This window comes from Taudactylus pleione, unplaced genomic scaffold (assembly GCF_031769625.1).
Source record: "Taudactylus pleione unplaced genomic scaffold, aTauple2 ptg000135l, whole genome shotgun sequence".
NCBI classification, from domain to species: domain Eukaryota; kingdom Metazoa; phylum Chordata; class Amphibia; order Anura; family Myobatrachidae; genus Taudactylus; species Taudactylus pleione.
This window is the reverse complement of record NW_028284537.1, coordinates 7,866,648-7,892,342: the sequence shown is the minus strand read 5'-3', so window position 1 is coordinate 7,892,342 and position 25,695 is coordinate 7,866,648. Positions and strand designations below refer to the sequence as shown.

At 43.9% G+C, this 25,695-nt stretch overlaps 1 protein-coding gene across 2 annotated transcripts in view; it reads left to right on the top strand.

Annotated features, from left to right (window-relative positions):
- ATXN7 (ataxin 7) overlaps positions 1–25,695 on the top strand; it is a 105,688-nt gene that overhangs the window by 30,586 nt on the left and 49,407 nt on the right. For both annotated transcript variants that reach the window (XM_088473400.1, XM_088473397.1), the window contains one exon: positions 22,888–22,992. In XM_088473400.1, the coding sequence (XP_088329526.1) occupies positions 22,888–22,992 (105 nt within the window). The remainder of the gene's footprint in view (positions 1–22,887; positions 22,993–25,695) is intronic.

Genomic DNA, 25,695 nt, shown 5'->3' with positions numbered 1-25,695 from the left:
GTCGATGCAACGAACGACACAGTGTAGCTACTTGCAGCACGTAACTGTACATCACGCTGTCTTAAACCGGGACATGCAATGTGTACGGAGCGCGATGTATCGCTATATTGCTCATCTCATCACTGGGTCGCACCGTCGTTTAGGTGTGTACCCAGCTTAAGTCACCATATTCTTGCTTTTTCATACTGTTCATGTAGCTTGTAAGGTGTTGCGGACCCCTGCTCTTTCAGTTTCTGACTCCACATTAATTTACTTTGATTGTGACTTTTGTGTTGCTTTGTTGGGTGAAGCTGCAGTGATATTACTGCAAAGCTATTTACAGATTGCTGGTTTTATTTTATTGTGTGACCTGCTATTAGACAGACAGTACTCAATGGGGTTAATTTAATTCAGCGTGCTGTTAGCGCCGAGAGGGCGCTCCCGGTGCTTTTGAGTTCAGCGCGCTGTTAGGGCGACTACATTTATTTTTTTCTGCACCCTCCTAAGGGTGCGAGGAGAAAGCCGACTAAAGTGCCGGCTGCAAGGTCGTTTTCTGGCTTAGTGCTGCGTTAACAGCCTCGCGGCTGGCACTTTGGTTTGCGAATGCCGGTTCTCTTGACTAAACAACTAGGTTAAGTCGCGAAAACTGGTATTCTCCGACTTTACTTGTAAGTGTCCAACTAAATAGCGCTCTGAATTGAATAGCTCTGGGACCATCTTCCTGGTGCTATTCAACTCCCACTGATTTGAATCACCTCCTGTACCACTATGAGGTGCGAGGGGAAAGTTGTTGATGTTGGTTGCTGCGATGTGCCATTGTCCTGACCACAGCACTTGACGGACATCGCTTGGAATTAAATTCCCATCTTTTGGACTCCAAGGGGGCGATTCACTTCAGTGCGATTTGAATAGCTCTGGGAATGAGTTCCCTGATCTATTCAATTGTCCCCAACGCACCATGCACTTAGGTTGGGAGATGCAGGATACCACGCCTAAAGCAGGGTATTAAGTCGTGGTAACCTGCATTCTCCAATTTACATTCATAGCACGATGCTGTTGGCACACACGCTAAGCCCAAAAACAGCACTGCGGTCCTAGTTCAGTCAGCTTTCTGCTCGCAACTCAGGAGGGTTCAAGCAGAAATCCTCTAGTCACGGTTAACAGCGCAGTTAATTGAATAGCCCTGGGAACCCATTTCTGGCGCTATTCAACATCGCACTGAATTAAATCACTCCCTAAGGGGGGAATTCAATTGAATGAAATGTTGAATAGCACCGGAAATGAGTGCCCTGGGCGATTGAATTGGTTCCGCTGTAAACACGTGACTAAACTAATGCCGCAATGTTGCGAGCTTACGTCGGAGAATGCAGTTTACCATGACTAAACCCCTGGCATTAGGGGCAGTAAACTCCATCTCCCGTCCTATGTACTGGGAGCGATGCAGACAATTGAATAGCTCCGAGCACTCATTCCCAGCACTATTCAACATGGCATTCAGTTGAATTTCTCCCTAAGGGGGGAATTCATCACTGAGTTATGTGTCATCGCAATGTACCTGAGAATTGCAGTATCCCAATTATCACTATGTTGCCTATGCACCTCAGTGGGGTGTGAGGGAAATGTGCAGTGGTCATGACAATGAGGTGCCAATGCTCCAATTGTGCCAACAGCACTTTGCATGCCCCGTCTGCAATTGAATTCCCCCTTTAAGGGCCATTTATATAAATTAATAATTCCAGCTTTTATAAATTAATGGTTTAATTCACTCTGCCCAAACAACAGTACCTCTTACAACTTGGCCGGGCGTGTGTGGTTTATGCTGGGTACACACTAGGACGAGCGTCTGGTTGGCAAGTTTGTACACACTTACCAATCTGGGCTGACATCACAACTGTGCGAGTTTGCAAGCCCAGTTGAGATGTCTGCATCGGTGGGTCCCAACAGCAAGTGTACGGGCAGTCAGCAGGTCGCCCATACACACAGCCGGGCACCTGCTTTGTGATGTGAACAACATCAACATTTTGTAATTGGTCACTGTGATGTGCTTCCATTGTGTGTATTTTTTTTTTTTTTTTTTTAAGGATACCTTTGTCATGAGTGGTAATGTAAGAAATAATATGTTATAAAGCAGATTTAAATGGTGAAAAAAATTATAATGTCAGTGTTCCCTGGCTTCTCTCTACCCTATTCAGAGCCACGGCTCTTACAGAATGGGACAAAACTGGTGGGAGGATTGCGGCTTATGATGATCCCTCCCGTTTTGGCAATCATTCAAAAGTTCCAGTCGGATTTAATCTGACCTGGGAAAACAGCTTGCTTTTTATTTGAATTAGAGTATTGTGTATGTATACCAAATACAGCAAATTTCTACAGAAAATATATACATATGGATGTCGTGCCGTGTGACCATCCGTACACACAGCACGATGTGCAGACATCGCGTCCGCTTTGCAGCACAGCCGATGGCAGATATGTCTGTGAATGGGCGTCGTTCAGACATATCGCCTGTACACACTGACCGATGGGCACATGATATATCGGCCGTTCAGTTGAACGGCCGATATATCGGCCAGTGTGTGCCCAGCATAATGTGCAATATACTGTAGATGTCTGATTACTAAGTATATGGTCTGTTTAAATACGTTCAGGAGCTTCTGCCCTATGTAATATGTAGAAACAGCTAAACGAGTTGACTGGTTGTAAAGTTAATCTTTAGGTGTGAGACCAGCTTTAGAGATCACATTCTAGTATTCCTTGATCAGTTTACTGGAGTGAGGAAAAATTATTAAATCCTGGGACCAATGATAAATGAAATGGTGGCCATATGCCTAGGCCAGTGGTTCCCAAACTTTTTTGAATCACGGCGCCCTAGTACCTCAGTATTGTTTTCACGGCACCTCTAAGCCAAAAGTTTGTTATTGAGAAATGTAAAAAAAAAAATGCAGTGAAGTAAATTGTGCTGACCTGTCATCCTTAGGGTCAGTTATATAGAGGTGATGGACAGGTTTGCTCCTCTGTTTGTCCACATATTCACATTACATTGACCATAAAAAATTTGATTTGGTGCTGGATCACCTACCTGAGGCACCCTTGCAAGTGTCCCGAGTCACCCTTGAGGCCATAAATTATGTCCCGCACCTATGTAGCCATCCACCGGCAAAATCGGCAAAAATACAGCAATTCAGAGCAGCCATGTTAACTTACTCAACATTGTGTAATTCTATATTTTACCAACAGTGTTTTATGACCTCTCACGGTGTGTGCGTGATACTTTGGTTGATAACCTACATCAACTGAAGTCTTCAGTCTAACAAACGTGCACTCGGCCCATTCATGCTTAAAACATTTCCGAAAAGGTAGTTGTTGTTGTTTTTTTTTCTTTCTTTTTTTCATTGTGGCAATTGACACTCAACATTTATGTGTGTTATTTTCTTCTATCATGTAGCCCAGGTGTGGGTTTCAGAGAACTAACTTGTTACTTTCATACCTTTTTGGTTTTGTATTATCACTACTGATACTTTAAACTTTCTCTTTCTTAGTTTGCACTCCTGCAGATTCAGAGACACTCCTCTGTTAAGGGCCCAATATGACTAATGTGATTAAATGACAACACTGTCCCATATTGTTTTAAAAAGTATGGCTACAGAATTGTTTCCTTACATGTGTAAATCCTCTTGACATTAGGATATTTAATTCTTGGGAAAATATTTTGGCGTTTAGAAAGATAATTGGTTTAGTTAAATGTGTTCTGGGTTTTTTGGGATGTATTTACGTATTACACGATACTCTATCAGGTTAGTCTTTCACAGGAACCAGTAGACCAAGTTTAATAGTTAAAACCCAAACGTTGATTTTAGATGTGTACATAAGACACAGGGTCTCATTCAGAGCCGCTCGTTCGTTCCGAGCGATGTTCGCACATCTGCACATGCGTACGGATTGTATGGCGTGGGCATGTATGGCTGCCAATGAAACTGGTCCCCTTGTATGTATTGATGATGTGACTGCTGACAAAAGCAGCAGAATAAATTCTGAAGTGTTTCGGGCAATATTATATGCTCATATTCAGTCATATGCTTCAGAACTCATTGGACGGCGCTTCACAGTGCAGATGGACAATGAGCCTGATTCAGAGCCGCTCGTAAGCGGCCGCTCGTTCGCTCCGAGCGATGTTTGCCCAACTGCACATGCGTACGGATCGTAATACGCATGCACGAGCCAGTCAGTGCGGCCGAAAATCGTGTGCTCGCTAAATAGCGAATGCCTGCTATTTTGAGTGACAGAATGAGGCGTATGTGGGTGGTAACAGGGGAAGGTGCTTGAAAACAGGGAGTGGAGATTAGAACGCAGGCGTGCCTAAAGGTCAAAACGGGCTTTTAAGGGTGTGCATAATTAATAAAGCAGCGTCATCGACCACGTCACTTGGTTGTTTTATAGTCAGAACTGCTCGCAAGATTGCGGTAGGAAAAACCAACCACAAGAATAGCGAGCAGTTCATACACTGTTCGATGTACTCGATTAATCTAATAAATAGCGGACATGACGTATGATGCGAGCGGCCAGGGGGCGTTTTGTACAAAAAAACGTCCGCATGTTTTGTTCGCTCGTTCAGACATAGAGGCGTGAACGGTTAATTTAAATAGCCACCCCCTTTTTCTGAACGAGCGAGCGCAAATAGCGTCCGGCTCTGAATCAGACCCACATTTTCAGAGATGACTGGTTCAGTGATATCTGTTATAGTGCCCTGTACCCTGCAGTATATACTGAAATTGCTGAGCCTTTATAGGCTGGTAACCTCTTGTACCATACATGGTGCTATCAGGACAGTTTTATTGATTTAAGCCATTGAGTTGCAATAGATATTAACATAGCAGCATACCTATCCATCATTATATAATTCTAGTACTTTTTACCAAAGGTCTTCCTAAATATCCTAGTGACATGACTCTTAAGCTGGCCACACACTAGACCAGTGTTGGCTAACCTTGACACTCCAGCTGTTATGGAACTACATAACCCAGCATGCACTGCTACAGTTTTGCTATTAGGGCATGTTAAAACTGTGGCAGGGCATGCTGGGATATATAGTTCCACAACAGCTGGAGTGTCAAGGTTAGCCAACACTGCACTAGACCAACATACATCCAACCAGCCAACTTGTTGATTGGTTGGAATGAAAATCTGGTAACGTATGGGAGTAACTGATGATCAGCAATTTGCTCCTAAATGCCAGAAAACAGATGAAAATGGTGTCAGACAAGTTTGCTAAATGTTTGATCTAAACAATTTGTTCAAACAACAGTTTTTGTCCATTTTCCGTAGTTTGGGAGCAAATTGCTGATTGTCATTTGCTTTCATCCCTTACCAGGTTTTCATTCCAACCAACCAACTAGTTGGCTGGTTGGACAGATCTTTAGATGTGTGGCCAGCTTTAAGGTGCATATCCACTACACGATTAAAATAAACCATAACGTTATCGTTCAATCGTTAATTAATCGTGCAGTAATTATCCCGGCAGCGATGTGCGCTCCCGCTGGTCGTTGTCGGCATTTGTCATCGCCTGAACATGCAGGCCATCCTGACGAGATCGTCAGGTCGTGCATGTTTGGGGATGGGGGAGCGTACCCACACTGAACGACATATCGTTCAGTGTTGGCACGTTATCCAATGCACAGTATGATGAAAGTTTACGATGTTGTAATCGTACAGTCATTCTACACTCATGTAGTGGATATGCACCTTTACACCTCCCAGGAAGCAGGGGGGCACATAACTATTCCGAAGTAATGGTAATGTATGCTGCATTGGCTGACACAACCTGTTTTGCCAAGCTCTGCATAGTCCTTTGGTTGGGCCGTTATCTGCATTCAGCTTCTGTCCATGACAACCACTACTCCGGTGGATTGGACTGAAACCATTATAACGCTGTTGATGTCAGGACTGGATATATAGCTTAAAATGCGTCCCTGGCTGCGGTAATAAAGCAAAACTCTGTAATGCAGTGAGTGAGGGTGCTAAAGGGTAGCAACCAAATCCTAGTAGTTTCTGACAATCTAACTGGAGACGATAAATGTAATATGTAATGATGATGGCTAGACCCACCAAATGCGCCTTACATATGCACATCTGAAAATATAAATACATTTACCACCTTATGCACAGAGGGCCTGATTCAGAGCCGCTCGCAAAAAGCGTGCGCTCGCTCTGAATCAGGGCGCGTGCTTTTATTTTTTGTTGCGGCCTCTTGGCCGCTCGCATAGCTGTGGGTTGCCACCCACAGCTTATGCGAGCGGCCATGATGATGGTCAAGACCATCGCGACCATCGGGCTTGCGACGAGACCCTTGCGTTAGGGTCTCGTTGCCGCAAGCCCCAGTGGACTTCCTGCACTATTAGAGCATGAAGTCCACCTACTGACATCACTAGTGATGATGTCAGTAGGGCCGCCCACAAATGGCAGGCGTTCCTGCAGGAAAGCCTCCGTTTGCTCAGCCACCCTCCCGCCACGCCTACAAAATGGGGTGAGCTGTCGATCAACATCGACAGCCGCCCCTTTTGTAGTGAGTCCCGGAGCGAGTGCTTTTTGCGCTCGCTCCGGGGCTCGCGCGTGCGCACTGGGCCGCCATCGACCCGCTTGCGAGCGGGTCTGAATCAGGCCCAGAGATTTAAGCATGACTACATTTCCTAGATAGTCAGAAGCAAGGGCTAGCGGTAATAAAATCTTGGGAGGTAGGTCCAAATGCATAAAAATTACGCTTTGCCTAATTTTTAAACCAGAGCAGCAAGGACAGTTCAAAGTTAGTACAAGGGCAAGTTTACACCAGCAAGGGGTAGTGTTCACGCTAGGCTTTTCTGGCAGGTCACATCGCCCTGCCCATTTTGTAAATGTTGAGATGCGCCCCGCCTGTTCTGTTACTGCTGACTTGCGCCCTGCACTGTTATGGAGGAAGCAGGCCACAGAGACAGTGTGGGAACCACCACGGAGCATCAGGAGATGGACGGGGGGAAGGTGCCAGCCCCCAGGAGGCACACACTCACAGGTCAGGGACTCCGGCATACTGTCACCGTTCGCCCACCACCCGTGACCCCACACAAGCTGGCCGGGAGCCATGATGCTTAAGCCACTTGTAGACATGGACATTGTAATCCTGCTGTCGTTTCTATGTCTAGAGATGTGCCTAGACTGAACGTTCACTCATTCAGTCTAGGCACATCCATCATCCCCGCACATGCTGAACCTGACTGGATCGTCAGGTTGACCAGCATGTACGGGCGATGATAGATGGCAAAAACGACCAGCGGGCACGCGCATCGCTGGCCGTTTTTGACATTTACATGCCCGATTTGCTGGCGATTAACAAGCAATTGCACGATAACGACGTTGTTATCGTGCAATCGCTTGGTTAAATCGCTAAGTGGATACGCGGCTTTAGTTACAGCCTCTGCTATCCACGGGGAATGCAATTGAGTGACGAGACACTCCTAGCCCAAGGAAGGAGCGAGACGGCAAATTAGCTGCACGTAGTAAGTTAGTGCATTATCAGTTTGATCACCGTAATGGAATGCCAATCAAGCCATGTCTTGATATTCCTAATAATGTAACATTAAAATTGCATTTATCCATCTTGATTAGATGTAATTTCTCTAAATATTTAGTGCAGACACAGTAGTATAATAATTAACTTGTGACCCTAGTACGATCTCAGCATATTATTTTTATTTATATATTATGTGTCCAACATGACAAACACCCTTCAATTAAAAAGAAAAAAAATCAGGTGTGGTTAAAGGGAACTTCTGAAGACATGAGATCTTAGACAATTTATATGGCAAATGATGCAATACTGTGTGGCATAACTTAAATTGTGGGCACTACTGTGTGTAATAACGTAAATTGTGGGCCCATCTGTGTGGCATAATGTGAATTAGGGGCATTACAGTATATTACAGTACTTATAATGCAACATTGATTATGTTAATGTATAAAAGATAACTGTGTATATCAGCATGTGACATTTTTCCCCCCCTTCATTGGTCAGCATTCTGTCCAGAAAGAAAAATCCTAGAGGGGTATTTTAGGGCATGTGATAGCAGGAAGACAACTGAAAGGAGAGAGACTTACTCCTTGGCGTTGCGATCTTACAGCACAGCTCTCCTGCTGCAGTGGTTCTGATCGTTCTCAGAAATGGTCCTTACATTGGCTAGCATTAGGTTATATTGTGCACGTTATCCTTTTCCTAAAACCTATATTTGTGGTCACCATTTCCTTCTTGGGTCACACATGTTTTCTCTAATGTTTTTGGTGTGTTGTGTTTATATATAAAATAAATGGGTGGCATACAGCTATGCTTGTTTGCCGGTTTTTATGTAATGTGTATGTACCACAGTTAATGAGGTCATTATTCTAGTATACTGCCTGTGTATTGTCGGAAGTCTTGATGCTATAGGGGGAATTCAATTGTGTCTCGCGTCCGTAGCTCCAGTGTAAAGTGACCGGGAGCTATTCGGTGGTTTTGGGCGCCCATCGCTTATTGCGGATTTCTGCTCGCACCTTCCTGACTAAAGCCGCCCAAAGTCTGGCTTTTGGGCACCTTAATTGCAGTGTGCCTGGCTTTTGGACGCCTTAAATGGCACTTTGCACGGTTGAACTGGGTTGGGTACGTGATCCTGACGCAGACAATGCAGGCGGTCAGAATCCCGGCAGCGTAATCATGACAGTGGAAATTCGAACTCTTCCCCTAACCCACCTTTCCAGCAGCCTAACCTTCCCCTCTCACAGCCTAGTCCTAACTGTTGTCCTCCCTGCGCAGCCTGACCCTAGCACTCCCCTCCCGCAGCCTAACCCTCCCCCTAGTGCTGACCACTAACCCTAATACTTACCATCGGGATTCTCACTGCTGTTGGGAATCTGGCGCCGGGATTTTGACCGCCGGAATTGTGACCAGCGCAAGGCTGGTCGTGCAATCAATTGAATAGCTCCCGTCAATTTAGACAGGAGCTACGGGTGCCCCAAAATAATTGAACCACTCCCTTTGTGAAGCGGTTGGTAAGTGAGCTGGAGTATTATGGAAATGCAGCCTAGTATGAATTAACTAGGGCTCATTTAAATGGAGTGATCCTAACATAGAAGTATTGCCATGTTGGTAAATCGGGCATGAAACAGGTCAGAGTCTCCACAACATATTTAGTAGATCATACATCCTTTCATTGAAATGGAATCGGGGGAAATAGTCACCTGTGATCCCTCTTTATCCCAATTAAATAAATGTTCTTGTTTTCACTTTATGCTGTAGCCATGCACACAGAAAGCTGCAGGCTGACACAAATAATAGCATGAGATGGGAATGTTTCTATCGGGGGATGACCATTGCCGGCCCGAGTGTGGATTAATCTGCCAGGTGCACTAAGAGGCCCTCATGCAAATCAGGCTTTATGCCGGCCACATACAGGCTAATCCCACCGCTTGGCCGAGCATTACACAACTTGAATTATTCTGATTACCACCCGCATGTGGTGAAATCGGAAAATGATCCCAGTGCTCTGGATTAGTGACAAAATGGCATATAGGCAGCCAAACCAAAGTGTCTTCTTCTTATGCCTGTTTCTCATGCACAAATTATCAGCCAGATTCATTGCCATATCTCTTAATAATGTTTTTGGGCCAAACATTTGCATAACCATATGCTTTGGGGATTTTTTTCTTTCTATTTTGTTTTGAATTGCTTATTTATATTTGTTTTAGCTGATCTCGTTAACAATTCTTTAGCATTATTTCGCAGAGTTCTCATGCCATGTGCTTCAACGATGTCACCAGTCCTTTTAAACTTGATTCTGATGACGATCTGTTGAGCCCATGAAATGACTAGGCTGCATCCAATGTGTGACTGTGATATGTGCGTAGTTATGTCCAAAATATGAATCCAAAATATAAATCCCTGCTGAAAATCAGTAGCAAATGCAGTACCAGACTACATTCTCGTTCTTTTACACCCAATAAATTGCTACTATTGTGGCAGTCAGTACAAAGCCAAGAAATCAGGCCACACTCCGGACAGATCTTCAGCTAATTGCTTCTTTATTATAAGCCGAGTTAATGCGTAGTTTGGTGACTTCAATAAGCTGGAGAATCTGCTCTCGTAGCCCCCAGCATAATGTCAAAGTCTTTATTCCTTCTCTATTCGGAATGCTCCACTGTGGTCTATGACACTGTCTCATGCAATTATTGCTCAGCAGCCTGATGCGTGGAACCGAAGATGTGTTCCCTGGGACTGCCGAGAGAGACGTACTTTTTAGTGTCAATATTAAAGCAGATCATTATTTGCTCAGTGTTAGGCAGCTGCGGCTTGGGTAATAAAAACAACATTTCAATCACTTATTTTCCAGTGTTTAACAGAACGTAACACACGTATATTATTTCAGTCTCAATTGTAGTCTGGAGTTACGTGTAAACCTGTTTCAGTATTGTTAATATGAATGGTCGGTATGGTGTACCCAAGTGACGCATTAATATCTGCAAGGCTTTTTTATGGGTAGGAATTGGAAACTTTTTGACTACATGTGATAATTATAATTTTATTTTGATAAGCTACCAAAACAAACACACGTAAGCCTACTCGAATTTGGGTCCCTTAAAGCAGAAGTCCCATGAAAATATTAGGTGTTTTTAGATCTTACATAGTGTTACGTGACTACCATGGCAACCACAGTCAAATGGCATGTGGTGTAGTTAGCAGAGAGGCTTTTGAATACTCCTCTGAGCTCTGTAACATCTCCCTTCTCCTATTACCCCTCATGTGAGCGTTCTGCTATAAAATTGAACTAAGAGTAGCATTTTCCAGTAAATCTAGCCTGTTTGCATCTGGACAATACTTTTTTTTCCCCTTTTGTACGCCATGCTCGTGAAAAAATAGATCAAATTAGTATCGAGTTTTCTATTTCCTTTGTAGTTTGGGAAAATTTTATTTCACCTTTAAGAAAATCTTAGGATGTGGTGCAGCTTATTTTGCATGCATTAACGCCTGCAGCCAATGAAATAGTCTGTAATGGTAGAAGTGCATGGAAAGCGTGTTGTTTTTCATGCATTTTTCTCCTATTTTACCAGATGGTACGTGTAAACAATCGCTCATTGAAGAAAGGTTAACAGTCACCACAGGCAAACAGAGAATGGCACACACAAAGCTTAAGTTCCTGCATTACCAAACCACAAGCACTTGGCAAGTGACCTATTTCTCATCCTCCGGTCTTTATCTTATTCAGCTGAGCTCAGGCGTCCCTAGTTAGCTACTAACCTTAGAGATAGGACATAATGACCACAAGTACCTCCTTTGCAGTTTCTTGCAGAACTAGGGTTTATATAAATCCGTTCAGACAGTGGCAAACTGTATCTTTCAAATGTCTGCGTCATTTTAAAAACTCAGATAAAAGATAGGTAAACCTCAACAATGACTTTCACGTCACCTGAGGCTGAAATGCATACTGTAATTCTCTTAGGTAAAAATAAAAACTTTGTTTTCTAAGATGCATTTGATTATGGTATGGATACTTTTTTGCCATCACTTTTGGGTTCCTTTCAAGCCGTTTTAAGTGCTTATATCATCAAAGAGTTTGTAAAGAGCGGAGAGTGTTAGTTCTGTTGGAGGCGATGTCGTGAGGACAGGGCTGCATGTGACCAGCAGTGTCATAATGCGAGGATGGAAATGAAAGCAGCTGGAAGACAAACTGAGAGTTGTATAGTGGAAGGAGCAGGGTTTCCCAGCAGCACAGAGCACATCAGGAGATTAGTGTTATATCTGTGAGGACAGAACCTGTGACATGATGTGAGGGGGGGGGGGAAATTGAGTCAGCAGGAAACCAGAGAGTGAGAGTTGTATAGTTGGAAAAGCAGGATCCCCAGCAGCACAGAGTATATCAGGAGAGGAGTGATGAGGTTAGAACAGGGCTGCATGTGGCAGGTGCAATGTTATGTAGTAGAAGGAGCAGGGTCTCCCAGCAGCACAGAGCACATAAGCAGAGGAGTGATGTGATGGTTAGAACAGGGCTGCATGTGGCAGGTGCAATGTTATGTAGTAGAAGGAGCAGGGTCTCCCAGCAGCACAGAGCACATAAGCAGAGGAGTGATGTGATGGTTAGAACAGGGCTGCATGTGACAGGTGCAATGTTATGTACTAGAAGGAGCAGGGTCTCCCAGCAGCACAGAGCACATAAGCAGAGGAGTGATGTGTTGTTGAGAACAGGGCTGCATGTGGCAGGTGCAATGCTATGTAGTAGAAGGAGCAGGGTCTCCCAGCAGCACAGAGCACATAAGCAGAGGAGTGATGTGTTGTTGAGAACAGGGCTGCATGTGGCAGGTGCAATGCTATGTAGTAGAAGGAGCAGGGTCTCCCAGCAGCACAGAGCACATCAGCAGAGGAGTGATGTGTTGTTGAGAACAGGGCTGCATGTGGCAGGTGCAATGTTATGTAGTAGAAGGAGCAGGGTCTCCCAGCAGCACAGAGCACATCAGCAGAGGAGTGATGTGTTGTTGAGAACAGGGCTGCATGTGGCAGGTGCAATGTTATGATGTGAGGAGGGGAATGGAGGCAGCAAGGAAGCTACAAAGTGATAGTGGAAGTAGGATAGGGTCCAACATTGCAGAAAGTAGTTGCTGCCTTTTTATTTCAAGTGTCACAACTTAACATTTGTAGTTTTTATTTAGATGTGTTTATCTGCATGAGTGGCGGATGTCCAATTATCGCCTCCTCCGTCTTGCACATTTAATAGGCACAATGTGCAATCTAAAATATATTCAACAAACGCATATAGGGGTCAATCCTATTAGGTGCGATGTGCCATTGCAACAGCACTTCATCTTGCACCCTTCGCTACCCGACCCGAGCCTGGATTCGCATAATTTTGCTCGGAGCCCTATGGGGCTGCGAGCAATATCAGGCGAATCCGGGCTGCCGTAAAGTACGGCCACTGTCGCGATGACTCACACCGGCGAGATCATCGCGGCTAATAGGATTGACCCCTAATTAAATAATAATATACCTAGAAAACCTGTGCATGAGGGTAAACTCTAAAACACCAGAGGGAAGGACACTGCCTTTGAGAAAACTGTCTGTGACAGGGAAACGTGTCAGACCCACCACCAGAGGATTGCCTTATATTTGCTGGACCATCCACTGCACACTATTTCTGGGAAAAATACTTTATTCCAACTAAGAACCAGATAATATAAAGAGAAGCCACTCTGGAACCTACTTTTATTGGGAGTGCACTACAGGCAAGGGACTGCACAGGCTGCCGGATATTCTAACCCTGCTGGACATTACTACCTTCACCCTACAGGACTGAGTGGTAACCGGTAACTATATACAGTATATGGACCCCTCGTTTACCAAATGCACAGTGATTTAGCATTACGGGACTGGTCCTTCCCTATGGTGTTTGCACATGTTTTCTAGGTGTATTATTATTCTTATGATTTGAATTGTATATGTGTTTGTTGAATATATTTTAGATTTCACATTGTGCCTATTAAATGTGTTTTTTTTACTTTATGAAGGTTACTCACACAGATTTCATTTAACACATTAGTGTAATGATATAGTCTTGTGCCGTAATATCTAGTTTATTTTAGTTCCTTTTGGTGATAGTATCCTCCTGGGGTATATATCCAGTATATACGGCAGCACATCTATATAGTCTTCTTTATAAACAGAATGTTTGTATATTGACATCTATCTAAAGTGTTTTAAAATTTGTACACTGTACACTGGGATTGGCTTTAGGCAGCGCCTCACTATTTGTGTTTGTACACTTCCCAATATTTTCTTACACTAAGTTGGGAACACCTCCAAATATCTACAGTCTCCACTCCTTTAACATCATTAGAATACCTTGTTCTGTAAGACAAAATCTTCTTTTTGCATCCATGCTCACAATAAGACAGACAGCCCACATTCCTTGAATGACCCTAACTGCTCATACCTAATGGAACTTGTAAAATAAAAGGTTGTTGAATATACAGTACAGCCAAATAGATGTTTACGTTTATTGTTTGAATGGAACAATCTCATTTTGGGATGTAGTCAGGATCCCGACCGTCCGTATCCCAATCCGATGGTCACAATCCCAACAGATTCCAACAGTAAGGGTTGGGCACTAGGGTTAGGGTTAGGCTGCGGGACAGGACAGTTTGGGTTAGGCTGCGGGAGTGGTGGGTTAGGGTTAGGCTGCGGGATAAAACGGTTTGGGTTAGGCTGCGGGAAGGATGGGTTAGGGTTAGGCTGCTTTAAGGGTAAAGATATGGGTTCAAATACTTACCAAGATTCATCGACTGCTGTCAGTATTCTGACCGTCTACATTGTGACCGTCTGGATCCCGAACCCAGTCCTATCATTTTCATTAATGGACTGATAACATTTAAAAAAATAACTGCTAATAATTAACCCATAACTGGATTTTTCTCTCCAAATATTGTATATTTGAAAGTTTTTTTGTGAGATGTAGTGAAATGTAAAGATTTCTGATTTTTTTATTATTATTTATGTTGGGTTATGTGGGAATTACCCATTACTCTTATATATGACATTTAGGTCCAACATTTTGACTACCATTTTTAGTGAAAGATCCATTGTGTATATTATCTATATATTGTCTTGGTCTAGTTTTGTTTAGAGGGCAGCTATGTGGAATTTTCTTTGCATTTGTTTTATGAAAATAAGTGTAAAGTTCAGGTTGAAATCTCACTCCTATTGTGTTCTTCACCCTATGGTACTGTGGATGGAAACAATGTAGTATTAATGGAGACTTCACGCGTATGTGTATGTATGTAGAATTATATCTATATATTTATATCTCTGGTGTTCCCGCTAGTCTGTTTTAGCGGGGCGTCGGGTCCTGTTCAATTTTAAAATGGCAAAATGCGCCCTCCCCTTTTATTGGCGCCCTGCTAAAACAGCATGCCCTGAGCCTTCCCCACTCGCGGGTCACAGTGTCCCGCGGTTGGGAAAAGTTGCAGTCATAGATCAGAATAGATGCCGTGCGCATGTGCACGCAATCTATTCACCATGAGGGGAGAGCTTGGGTGAAGCCCAGCACCTCCGTTACTGCTGGGCATGCCCCCAAGTGTGACAATTTAAGGGGGTGTCACAAGGATCCGCCCCCTCCCCGATCAGCCAAGCCCCCTTTTCAGGAGCGCACAGAAGCTCCCAGCCGGCAAACCCCAGCACCCTGCCCGCTTTCTAGTTGGAACACTATATATCTGTGTATATCGAGATAAACCAGGGGTTAACGCTCGCTAACCCATTGATTCTGTATAAAGTGCGGATCAAATGGATTTCCCAGCGTGTTAAAATGCAGAAACGCATTTTATCGCAGATTTTTCCTTGCAGCTCCTGAGGCTGCGTAGAAAAATCCTGCCGCTGTTAATTAGCGCTCGGTGTTCCCACAGCTATTTAAATCGGGCAGCACTATCAATGAGCTTGCAGGGTAAACCTCACGGCTAATTGCATTCCCCCCCTTAGAACAACAATCACAAGTCCATAGCCCTCAAGCCCATCCATTCGCTCTTGTCTGTATTCATAGCTGTATGAGTACTGTAGTCTCAGAAGTGACCTGCTAATGCCACCACTCCAGGCTTGGTCTTGCAGCAAAAACCACACTTCACACTGCAGAGAACATATTCAAATGAAAACTGTTTAACCCCCCCCCCCCCCCTCCCAGTGTTGTGCTTTATGCGGAGATGTTAGGGGGCAGTCACTTTGCAGTAGTAGAATGGTGCCTGACTAGATCAGACTGCCACCAGTCCACTGTGCTGGGACCATATGGAAGCAGATTGATGCTATTGTTTGTCCCTTTTAGCTCGGAGCGTTGCCCTTTGTAGGTAGTGAATAAGGACCTGTGCTTCTCTCACTGTGGGAATGCCTAAAGCTTCCCTTCCCCCATTTCAGGGTGCTGAGAGAGTGTGTGAGATTTGCAGCTGTTGCACATGTAGGTCAAAGTGGGTGTTCCTGCAGCTTAGTGTATCTCTTACCTGACACTGTAACAGCAGTCTTCTTCCAGATCGATTGCTCCTATTAGCCCTAATGCAAAACAAACCTATTCCGCTGTTCATACTAGGATGCTGTCACTTCAAATGGCTTATACACTGCAATATAAATATATAATATCCCCTAGTGTAAGATAGGAGTAGACTTTCAGTGACTATGAAAGCACTAGAAATAGCATTCTGTCATGGGCACAAGTGGCATCTCTACTTGCCGAGTGTATTTTGTAGAAGTCTTTCGTCACACACATTACAGCAGTAAAGGGCGACCTGGCACAACTTGAAGGGCACATTCTATTTTTTTTTTTTTCCTTAATTAGTATTAATCTTACAATTTATAGAAAATGTATATTTTTAATAATATTTCATTTGTAAGTGATTGGTGCTTTTTGTTGACGTGTAGTGGAACACTATAATACTGTTATTGGGGTACTCTGGATTTTCGCCAGTGTATTTGTAAGCCACCTGAGGGCAAGTATCTGCTGGTGGTGTTTTTACTATAGGAAATGTCAGGCGCCATTTACAGGCACTGTGGCATCAGTATAACGAAGTGAACGTCATCCCAGAGATACCCAGGGCAGAGGCCCGCTAATACCCAGGCCAGCCTTATTCAAACCGCACCCATAGTAAATAATAGAAGCCCCTTCCTCCATTGGTAGTAAAATGTAGCTGTAATAGTAATGGGCAATAATAAGTCACCAATATCCGTTATGATTAATAAAATTTCATCAGTAGTAGCATTGACCAATAATATGTTCAATGTAATGCCCAGTACTAAGCCACCAACATAATTCTGGGTGGTATTAGGTTTACAGTAGTAGTGTCTAGTAATATGCCAAAAAAAACACCAATCATAGCACTTCCTAATTAAATCCTTTTACTGTATTGCCCTTATGTAGCCTTATATTATGAAGCCATCATGCATAATATGCCAGCAGTAACATTAATGTCTACCTATTGGCCACCAGTAATGCTAATTCCCAATAGTATGCCTGTAGTACTGCTAGTCGCCAGTATTATGCAAAGTGTAAGCAGAATGCTCATTAATAAGCCACTAGTATCAGTAGTGCCTATTATTGCCAGTAAATCACATCTTATGTCAGCAGTAATTCTAGTGCTCAATACTGGTATATGTCAGCTGTAATACGGCACCAAGTAGTAATGGGCAGTAATATGGGTGTTTGTACTCTCCTCACTCCTATTGCTTACCCATATCACCACCTTCCGCTCCTGACCCACTGTAATGGCAGCATTAAACCGGGATTCGGTTAATATCCATACGATCGGGATGCCGACTACTGGAATCCCGATCACTGACAGAACACCGGCGTTGGAATTCCGAAATGACTGGAGATGCCGACGTTTGAATCCCTGCAGCCGGCATCCTGATCGGAAGGTGGCCGGGGCAAGGTAATTATCTGCCGTGGGGAGGTAGGGTTAGCTTTAGGCACACCAGGGGGACTTGAGGTTAGGCTGCGGAAGGCGGGAGGTTAGGTTCAGGCACCACCGGGGGGAAGGTTAGGTTTAGGCACTTAACAGAAGGGTTAGTATTGGGTTACAAAAAAGGAGGGTTAGTGGGTAAATAGGACAGGGGAACAGTACTCACCGTTCCCCTGTCGGGATTCCAACCATCAGGATGCTGCTGTACTGACAGCCGGCATCACCTCCGAATCCCATTAAACCCATATTGCTTAAGATGAATAGAGGCTTTTGCCATTGGCTTCTGTTTCGACATTGACAGTGACCAATTTTAAGCCATGCCAAACCACATCATGCAGATTGATATGTGCAAAACTTCCCTCTTTTAGATGCTCCCTTTTCTGTTCCTCTCCATCCATTGCTGACTTTTTTGCAAAAAGGTTTTAGTGTATGTCCATGTTGGCTTTATGGTTGTAGGATAACAATCTACAGATAATTTACCTGACTAGCCACAGAAGGTATATTGTTAGGGTTGTTATATATGTACAGAGGTACCCGCTGATGGCGGTGGGAGGGTGTTTGCAGGTGAGTGTACTCTATGTAATTATGTTTGGGAGCTATAAAAGCCAGTTGTCTGTAGCATGAATTATGGCAGACCCTTGAGGAAGGTGGTTATATACCAAAACAGCTGTCAGGCTGGGATCTGATATTATGCATTCCCTACTGCCTATGCTTCATGGTGATACCCTAACTGGATGGCTTTTGTTGCTCATAAACAAATGCATTAAGGATTGTTCTCATACATTGGAGTGCAGATTCATGCTTTTTCAAGGACCTGGTGGAGTTGGGAAAGTATCAGTCATTTAAACTTATATACTGTATATACGTGTATGTAAATAGTGTGTGTGTATGCATGTATGTATGTGTGTGTGTATGTGTATATATATATATATATACATATATATATATATATATATATATATATATATATATATATATATATACAAATATTATTTTAAGTTCCAAGTCCTAGTGTCTTTTGTTCATTCTTTCCTGCTAATCACCTGGACGGATTTTGATGGGGTTTTCACCCAACATTGGTCGAGGTTGGTTTAGGTGTGTGGCTCCCTTTTGTCATAGATGAATGGTTCAAACAGTTGACGATTTTGCTGAAGAAGTCACAGAGAAAAAAATCGAATCTTACACCAAGTTGAAACACAGTAGCTGCCCATAGTGCTGAAACAGCAAAGTGAGAGCCAATCGGAGCTAGCAACGTGCCCTGTTGCTTAGCAGCAGCCTAGAGAGTGGCGGGAGTCAGGGACTGGAGCAGGATCACGTCTGAGGCAGACAGAGGGCCTTATTCATATTTGGGACTAGAGCAAGTAAAATCAAGTAACTATGCATTTTGGTAAAACCATGCTGCACTGCGGGTGGGGCAGATTTAAAATGTGCAAAGAAATTTAGATTTCAGAGGGGAGTGTCCAAACTGAAATCTTAATTCTAGTTTAAATATAAAACTGTCCAGCATTTGGTGAAATATAGGATGCTGTGGTGAAATGCAGGGAGCAGTAGTGAGAAGCCAGGGGCTGTGGCGAGATGCAAGGGACAGTGGTGAAATGGCGTAGGTTGTTAGGAGATGCAGGGGGCTGTGGCAAGATGAAATTGCTTCCGTGCATCAAATGTTAAAAACACTACCATCAGAACTATAAGAAATTGATGATCAGGAACCATCACATTTCCATCCCTACGCTGAACCTGTAGGTGGACTCCGGCCACCACTCCTCCACCGTGAAGTGCTCCCTCTCCAGTGTGATGTTCCTGCTCACCCACTCGCTCTCGATGAACAAGGAGCACCTCCAATGGAAGTCAGCGCTGTTCTCGGACAGGCGCACCACGGCGAGGTAGCTCAACAGGAAACACATTGTACAAAGGGGACATAGCTCATCGCCATGTTCGGCAGCTGGGGAGGGGTGCGCATGGAGGCTGTGTAAATATGCACAGGTGCCCCAGCCCAGGGACATGCTGCTGATAATGCTTACGGTAGCTGCAATACAAATCTCTCATCTGTGATCTTCCCAGCACATCCCAGTGGCCGGGCCCCAGCCAGCTGCGGGGCAGCAGCAGTGGGGGTTGTGGTGACATGTCGTGTATGTGTGTGACCGGTGCCTTCCATAGGTCTCCTCCTCAAGGAGCCATATACAACATCTTCATGGCGGCACTCTGTTCACAAAACACAGTCACCATCTCACCCTCCACACGCGGCTTCCTGCGTCAGGCATGCAGCGCCCACAGATGACGTCCACATCCTGCGTCCGTTGCCGTAGCTACCAACAAGCACAAAGAACAAATCCCATGATTATAACGGATAATGAAAATCAACTTTTAAGTACATTATTCATTATGCTTAGCAGTGTAAAACTCGGACATACCTAATTACTCTAAAAACAAGGTCTAATTACAAATAAAGACCTTCTTACACTAACGATAGATGCAAGGAAAATAGTACACAATTAGAACCAACATAATTATTAGAAAGAACGGGGTCTATATATAAATTCATATTCTATCATAGTCAGAATCATGGACAGCAACTCCACTATTAAATTGACATTAGGTCCAGTATACAAAGGGTTATCTACAATTAGTTTTTTAATAGCTAATAAACCCTGATCATTCGGGATCACCATATACAGGTTGGAAACATCTATACTACAAAGTAGACAACCACTGGGGACTGTATTCAATGTCCGCAACCTGTTGATAAACATCGTGGTATCCAGCAAATACATTGGATGATTCAAAATGCACGGTTGTAGCAAGGCATCAATATAAAATATATATAATATTTTTTTTTTTATTACACAAGTTGGGTCTTCCATATCCAAATATTCCAAAATACAGAGGTTTTTTTAATCATGACTGAGTTGGTGAAACCTTTACTTTTTTGATGGTTCAATGTACACAAACTTTATTTGAGCCACAAAATGATTGACAATATTGTATACAATTATCTGCAGGCTGTGTGTATAAGGTGTATATGAAACATAAATGCATTCTGTGTTTATATTTGGGTCCCATTCCCAAGATATCTCATTATGGTATATATGGGTATAGTATTCACTCTTGCTCCGGCGACAGGCAGGGCACCGGAGCTAGAGAAGGCACCCGAAAAGGGGGGGTAGCCATTGAAAGGGGCGTGTCTATAAGACGCGTCACCCTTTTCGTCACTTTTGGGGGTGTGCCCGGCACTTACGGACACGCCGGCCAGCCCCCAAGCGCTTCTGACGGGGCGGTGACCAGGTCACCGCACATTTTCCCCACCCGCGGGACACTGCGACCCGCAGGTGAAGACTGCACCCGCAGGCTGTGAGGGCAGGCTGCTTTTTGCCCTCCAGAAGGAGGGCAAGGCACCGCGCCTCGCTAAAACAGCTTAACGGGAACGCTATGGACATAGATATTATATAATACAATTCACAAAGACAAACCGGTTTAGTACACCATACTCTGTTTTTATATACTGTTTTGGGTAAGGGGTACCTAAAAATAAGCTACTTTTTGGGGTGCGCTTAGGGACCTACCACCTAGCTTTAGTACATGTCAAACTATTCCAGTATCACTAGACCTCACTGTCGGTGTGTATAGTCTGCATTGACATTGTCAGAGGTGCGATCATTGTTGCTGGCTACATATGTAAATATTGACTGTGGGGGTAAACTTGGGCCAGCTGACACAACCGTTTTAACTAGCTTATTTTTCACAAACACTCTGTTACCTCTAAATAAATTATTGATAATGACGTGTAAAGTGGCCTATACCCGTAGCAGATTTACCAACGTGCTCATTTTGTTTTTTTATCTTACTGACCTTGCATTGTGATGTTTGGGTGTGGGCAGCCTTTTGTACAATCGCACCAATTGGCTTTTACCTATGATTACGGAAATGTAGGTTGCTTGATGACCTCCATGTGTATTTGCGTGAAATTGGATGTGTCATCAGGTACTTTAGCCTGAGCACCCAATGACAAGAATGTCTGTGTAATTCTGCAATATATCTGTAGGCCGAGGTCAGGTATGCCAAAGATCCAGTCCATTTATGATCCTATAAAAAAAAGGTTAAGCCCACAATCACTAACTCACACGGTCTAATGGCCGGTAAACACCTGGACTGTACTGGCCTTTAGCGACCTATCCGCCGACCCATGGATCTGCAGACCGAGTGGCAAATTGGACAGAACAAGACACACTTACCAGTCAGCTGCTCAATGTGTCTTAGCTGACATCACAACTGGGCGGGCATTGGGATGTCAGTCACCAGCGGGTCCCTGCAGCAGGTGTACAGGCGGATGGTGTGTTGCCGATATCTGCAAGATATAGTGGCATCCGCTGTGCTGCAGGCCAGATGTGATATGTTGTTTCAGAGAATCACTGCAGCTGCTGTGTGAAAATATGCGAGTGTCGCAGACGCCGGGATATGTATGGTATCTCTGCCAATCCAATCATCTGTGTACAAAGAAGCAGCACATCATTGGACGAAGATCATTCGATGTTAGCAGTCTTGTGTAACTCTATTGTCACGCAAAATAGACGCGAGAAATTAAACACCTGAACTATTTTTACTGCGAACAAGATCGCAGATGCGGAAAATGACACTCCTTCCAAAACGGTCATGACACGCTTGCTCTTTTAGCCAACGCTCCCCATTACCTTCCCCAAACGCTCCCTGACTATCAATCGCACCTTGACGCATGCGCAGATGACTGATAATCGCTCAACTGCGTAAACAGCGGCATAGCACACAACTCTGAATCAGGCCCTACGTCCTTTTGACTACTTATGTGTATGGCCAATTGCCGCTGATGCATTTATTCAGGCGCTAAACCAAACAGCCGCGTGAATGGTATGCATGTGTGCTATATACTCTTATCAAAGCCAGTCGTTTTGGAGCACACACACATTACAATGGTTGGCTGATTTTGAAAAAAAAAATGATAGAAATTGGCCTATTTTGTACCGAAATAGAGTATGTTTGCAATTGCTATGCAGCAGAGTGTAAGCTCTTCAGACAAAAGGATGCGTCTTGCAGTGTCCTGCCATAGCCATAAAAACACATAATTAATATTCATTAAAAAAAAAAACACTTAACGACATGTCTGATATCTGCCCTGGATATGTATTTTAAATAAAATAATTGCTTAATCTATTGTGGGTTTATATTATTTATATTATAGAGTGGTGTATTTCTTCAAAAAGACCCAGTATTTAAAAGGCAAGTTCTTTTTCAATCCCCCCGGTAAGCGATCACTAATGATTGGGAATGAAGCCTTAGTATTGTCGCTACGTCTTTGTGAATTTTCGCTGTATCCTCATGAATTTGGTCTCATTGTGTTTAATAGATGGGTACAGTATACAGGGCATCATGATTCTTTAATGCTAAACATTGTTACCTCTCTTACTTTTTCAGACATGCCGATATTTGGACTGTGCCCAGCCTACGATGAGTTTTATCTGGTCGTATGTAGCCAATGTAATCAGGTCATAAAGCCGCAAGCATTTCAGTCACATTATGGTAAGTGGTCACCTGTGACGTGCAATTACGGCCCTATTTAACATTAAATATATAGGGAAGGTTCTTTATAACGTAGCTGAATAATCTATATGAAATAAATGTAGTGTTCATTCAAGACTGAATGTTTCAGCGATACCACTTTAATACTCAGCCGCAGGATCCCATGCTAGGATGGAGGTGCTTCTAGATCGATGCAGGCAGACTGTGAGACACCTGTGCAGAAATGTTCTTGTGGTTTGGTTTACTCCTATACTAGTGTTCATTCTAGCACCCTGCACCTTTCACACCCCGTGCAGTTCCGCTTTCCTGCCTGGGCCTGACGCTCTCTGCTCTGGTGCTTCTAGCAGACTCCGCGGATGCAACAAACGGCTGAGATCCAGACCAGAGTGTGCTAGAAGCACCAGAGCAAAGAGCGACACCCAAGGCAGAAAAGAGGAACTGCACGGGTTGTGACAAGTGCAGGGTGCTAGAATGAACACTATATACAAGGAATGGACCAATGCTGTCACAATAACTTTAAAAGCCTGCAGATTTCACTTTATGATCCGTTTCTGACCCATTATGGACTTGGTACTAAATGATCTGAGGGCTTGATTCAGCAAGGAACGCAGTTGCGTATACGCACACAACCATTCGATTAATCCGCTCTGCGGATGCTTCGCAGTGCGCATGCTCGAACTAGCAATTGCGATGGGAACTGCTTCTGCAGAGGCTACGCAGAGCAGAGTGACTGACAGGAAGTGACGTTTGTGGATGATGACTGGTGGGTGGTCGCTCGAACGCAGGCTTGCCGGTGCGTTTCAACGCTGTTGCATGGGCGTGCATAAATTATCCACTGCGTTACCCGCCACCTCCTGAGGTCTCATAGCGTGAGCTAGCAATTCCTGAGTGAGGTCTGGGCTTCCTTAACTGTGCGCATGGGTCCAGTGTTACTCGATGTTACCGATTAGTTTCGCTGTGTTGCCCTAGGTTACGGATGTGAGTAAGGGGGAGTGGGCGTCCTTATGTGAGGCTGCGTATGCAATGTGAATGCACACATTTAAATAGCACCGCTGATATTCGCAATGCAGTTCGTGCGTATAAGCAGAATAGCGTTCCTTGCTTCATCTGTCCGTGCTGCTAGCGTAATCTCGGGGTAACACTGAACGGTGTATGTTAACAGGACGATTGTCTAAAACATGCAGTTTTGTAATCCTTTGTTACACAGGATTAAAGATGCCACATTTTTTCCAGCCTTTTTAATGGTTTACAGATGTCGCCTCATTGACAGATGGAAATATACTTTGAGGATTTAACACTTTCTTAATTTATCAAGTCCCCAAAATTACCTGATATGTTTGCAATGAGGCACTTTAAAGGGCTACTGTATCTGAAGAGCAAGTTGCTCCTTTACGAAAGACTTTTGGTATAATTAACAAACTTTGAAATCTTATACGCTATGGCAAGTAAGATGTGACAATGTTGTACCTTATTTACTTGTCTGCAAGCTATTGTCCTATGTCAACCCTTCATTTTGATCTTTGAAGGGCTCACAGCAGTGACTTACTAGATATGTTGTTTGCAGAGGATAAAACTGCTTTCTGCTTCAACACTAATGGTGGGTACACACTAGACGATATGCTCCCTGAGCGATATCGTGTAGTGTTGTACCCGGCAGGCTGTGCTCAATGTCATTCATGACATTGAGCACAGCCGCTGAATGATATCATTAACGATATCGTTCAGCGCGGGCTCTCTCACCCATTCCCCGACATGCAGCAACCTGACGAGATCGTCAGGTTGGCCTGCATTTTAGCCCGATGAACGATAATGACGAACGACCCGCGGGAACACGCGTCGTCGTTATCGTTCATCTTTTTGGGGTTAAAAATGGACGATAAAGTGGACGACTGAACGATAATGTTATCGTTCAGTCGTCCACTTCATCGCCCAGTGTGTACGCACCTTTAATGTCAGCTCTTTCATTGAAGCAAGTTCATGAAAACGTAAAAATATATTTTGTAAAAGTTTTAGCTCTTTTACATAAGGTAACTTTCATTTTAACTCTGGTCCCTATGATGACGTGTACTGATTGTGGTTTAGATGTTCTATGGCATATACCGTGTTAATCACTAGCCTGACCATATATAATTATTTACATGTTTTCACACCTTTGGACCAATTGTACAGATGTATTACCTTAGGCTGCCCACACAGGATAAGTGACCAGATCTGTTTCAAGTTTGTCGAAACGTGTGTGTAACCAAATCTGACCTATATGGGACCTTATCACATGGTTCTCTGTACTTTTGGTAGACATGTAGATAGATTTAGTCATAGATATAGAGAGAGATCTCTATATATCTATGTTTATAATATTCTCACGTATGCCTGTGTATAGAAACAAGCTGTTAAAATGTTACATGTAACGTATAGGACCACACCAACAAATCTCGGTCAACAAAGTTCTTGATAGAAGTCTTATTTCTCCTGCGCCTGTTAAACTAGCAGGTAAAAAGCTGATTAAAAACTGCTTTGATAATATGTACAGTATTGGCAGGAAATGACACTGCCTGTGATATAGGAGGCAGTGCTGGCCCCAGGGATGGGAGTGAGGGATGGACAGTAGGCAGGCACAGGGATTAGAGTGATGGAAAGACAGGAGACTCCTCTCACCGCAGGGAGGGGAGTGAGTGCGAGACTGCAGGCAGTTTGGGCTGTGGG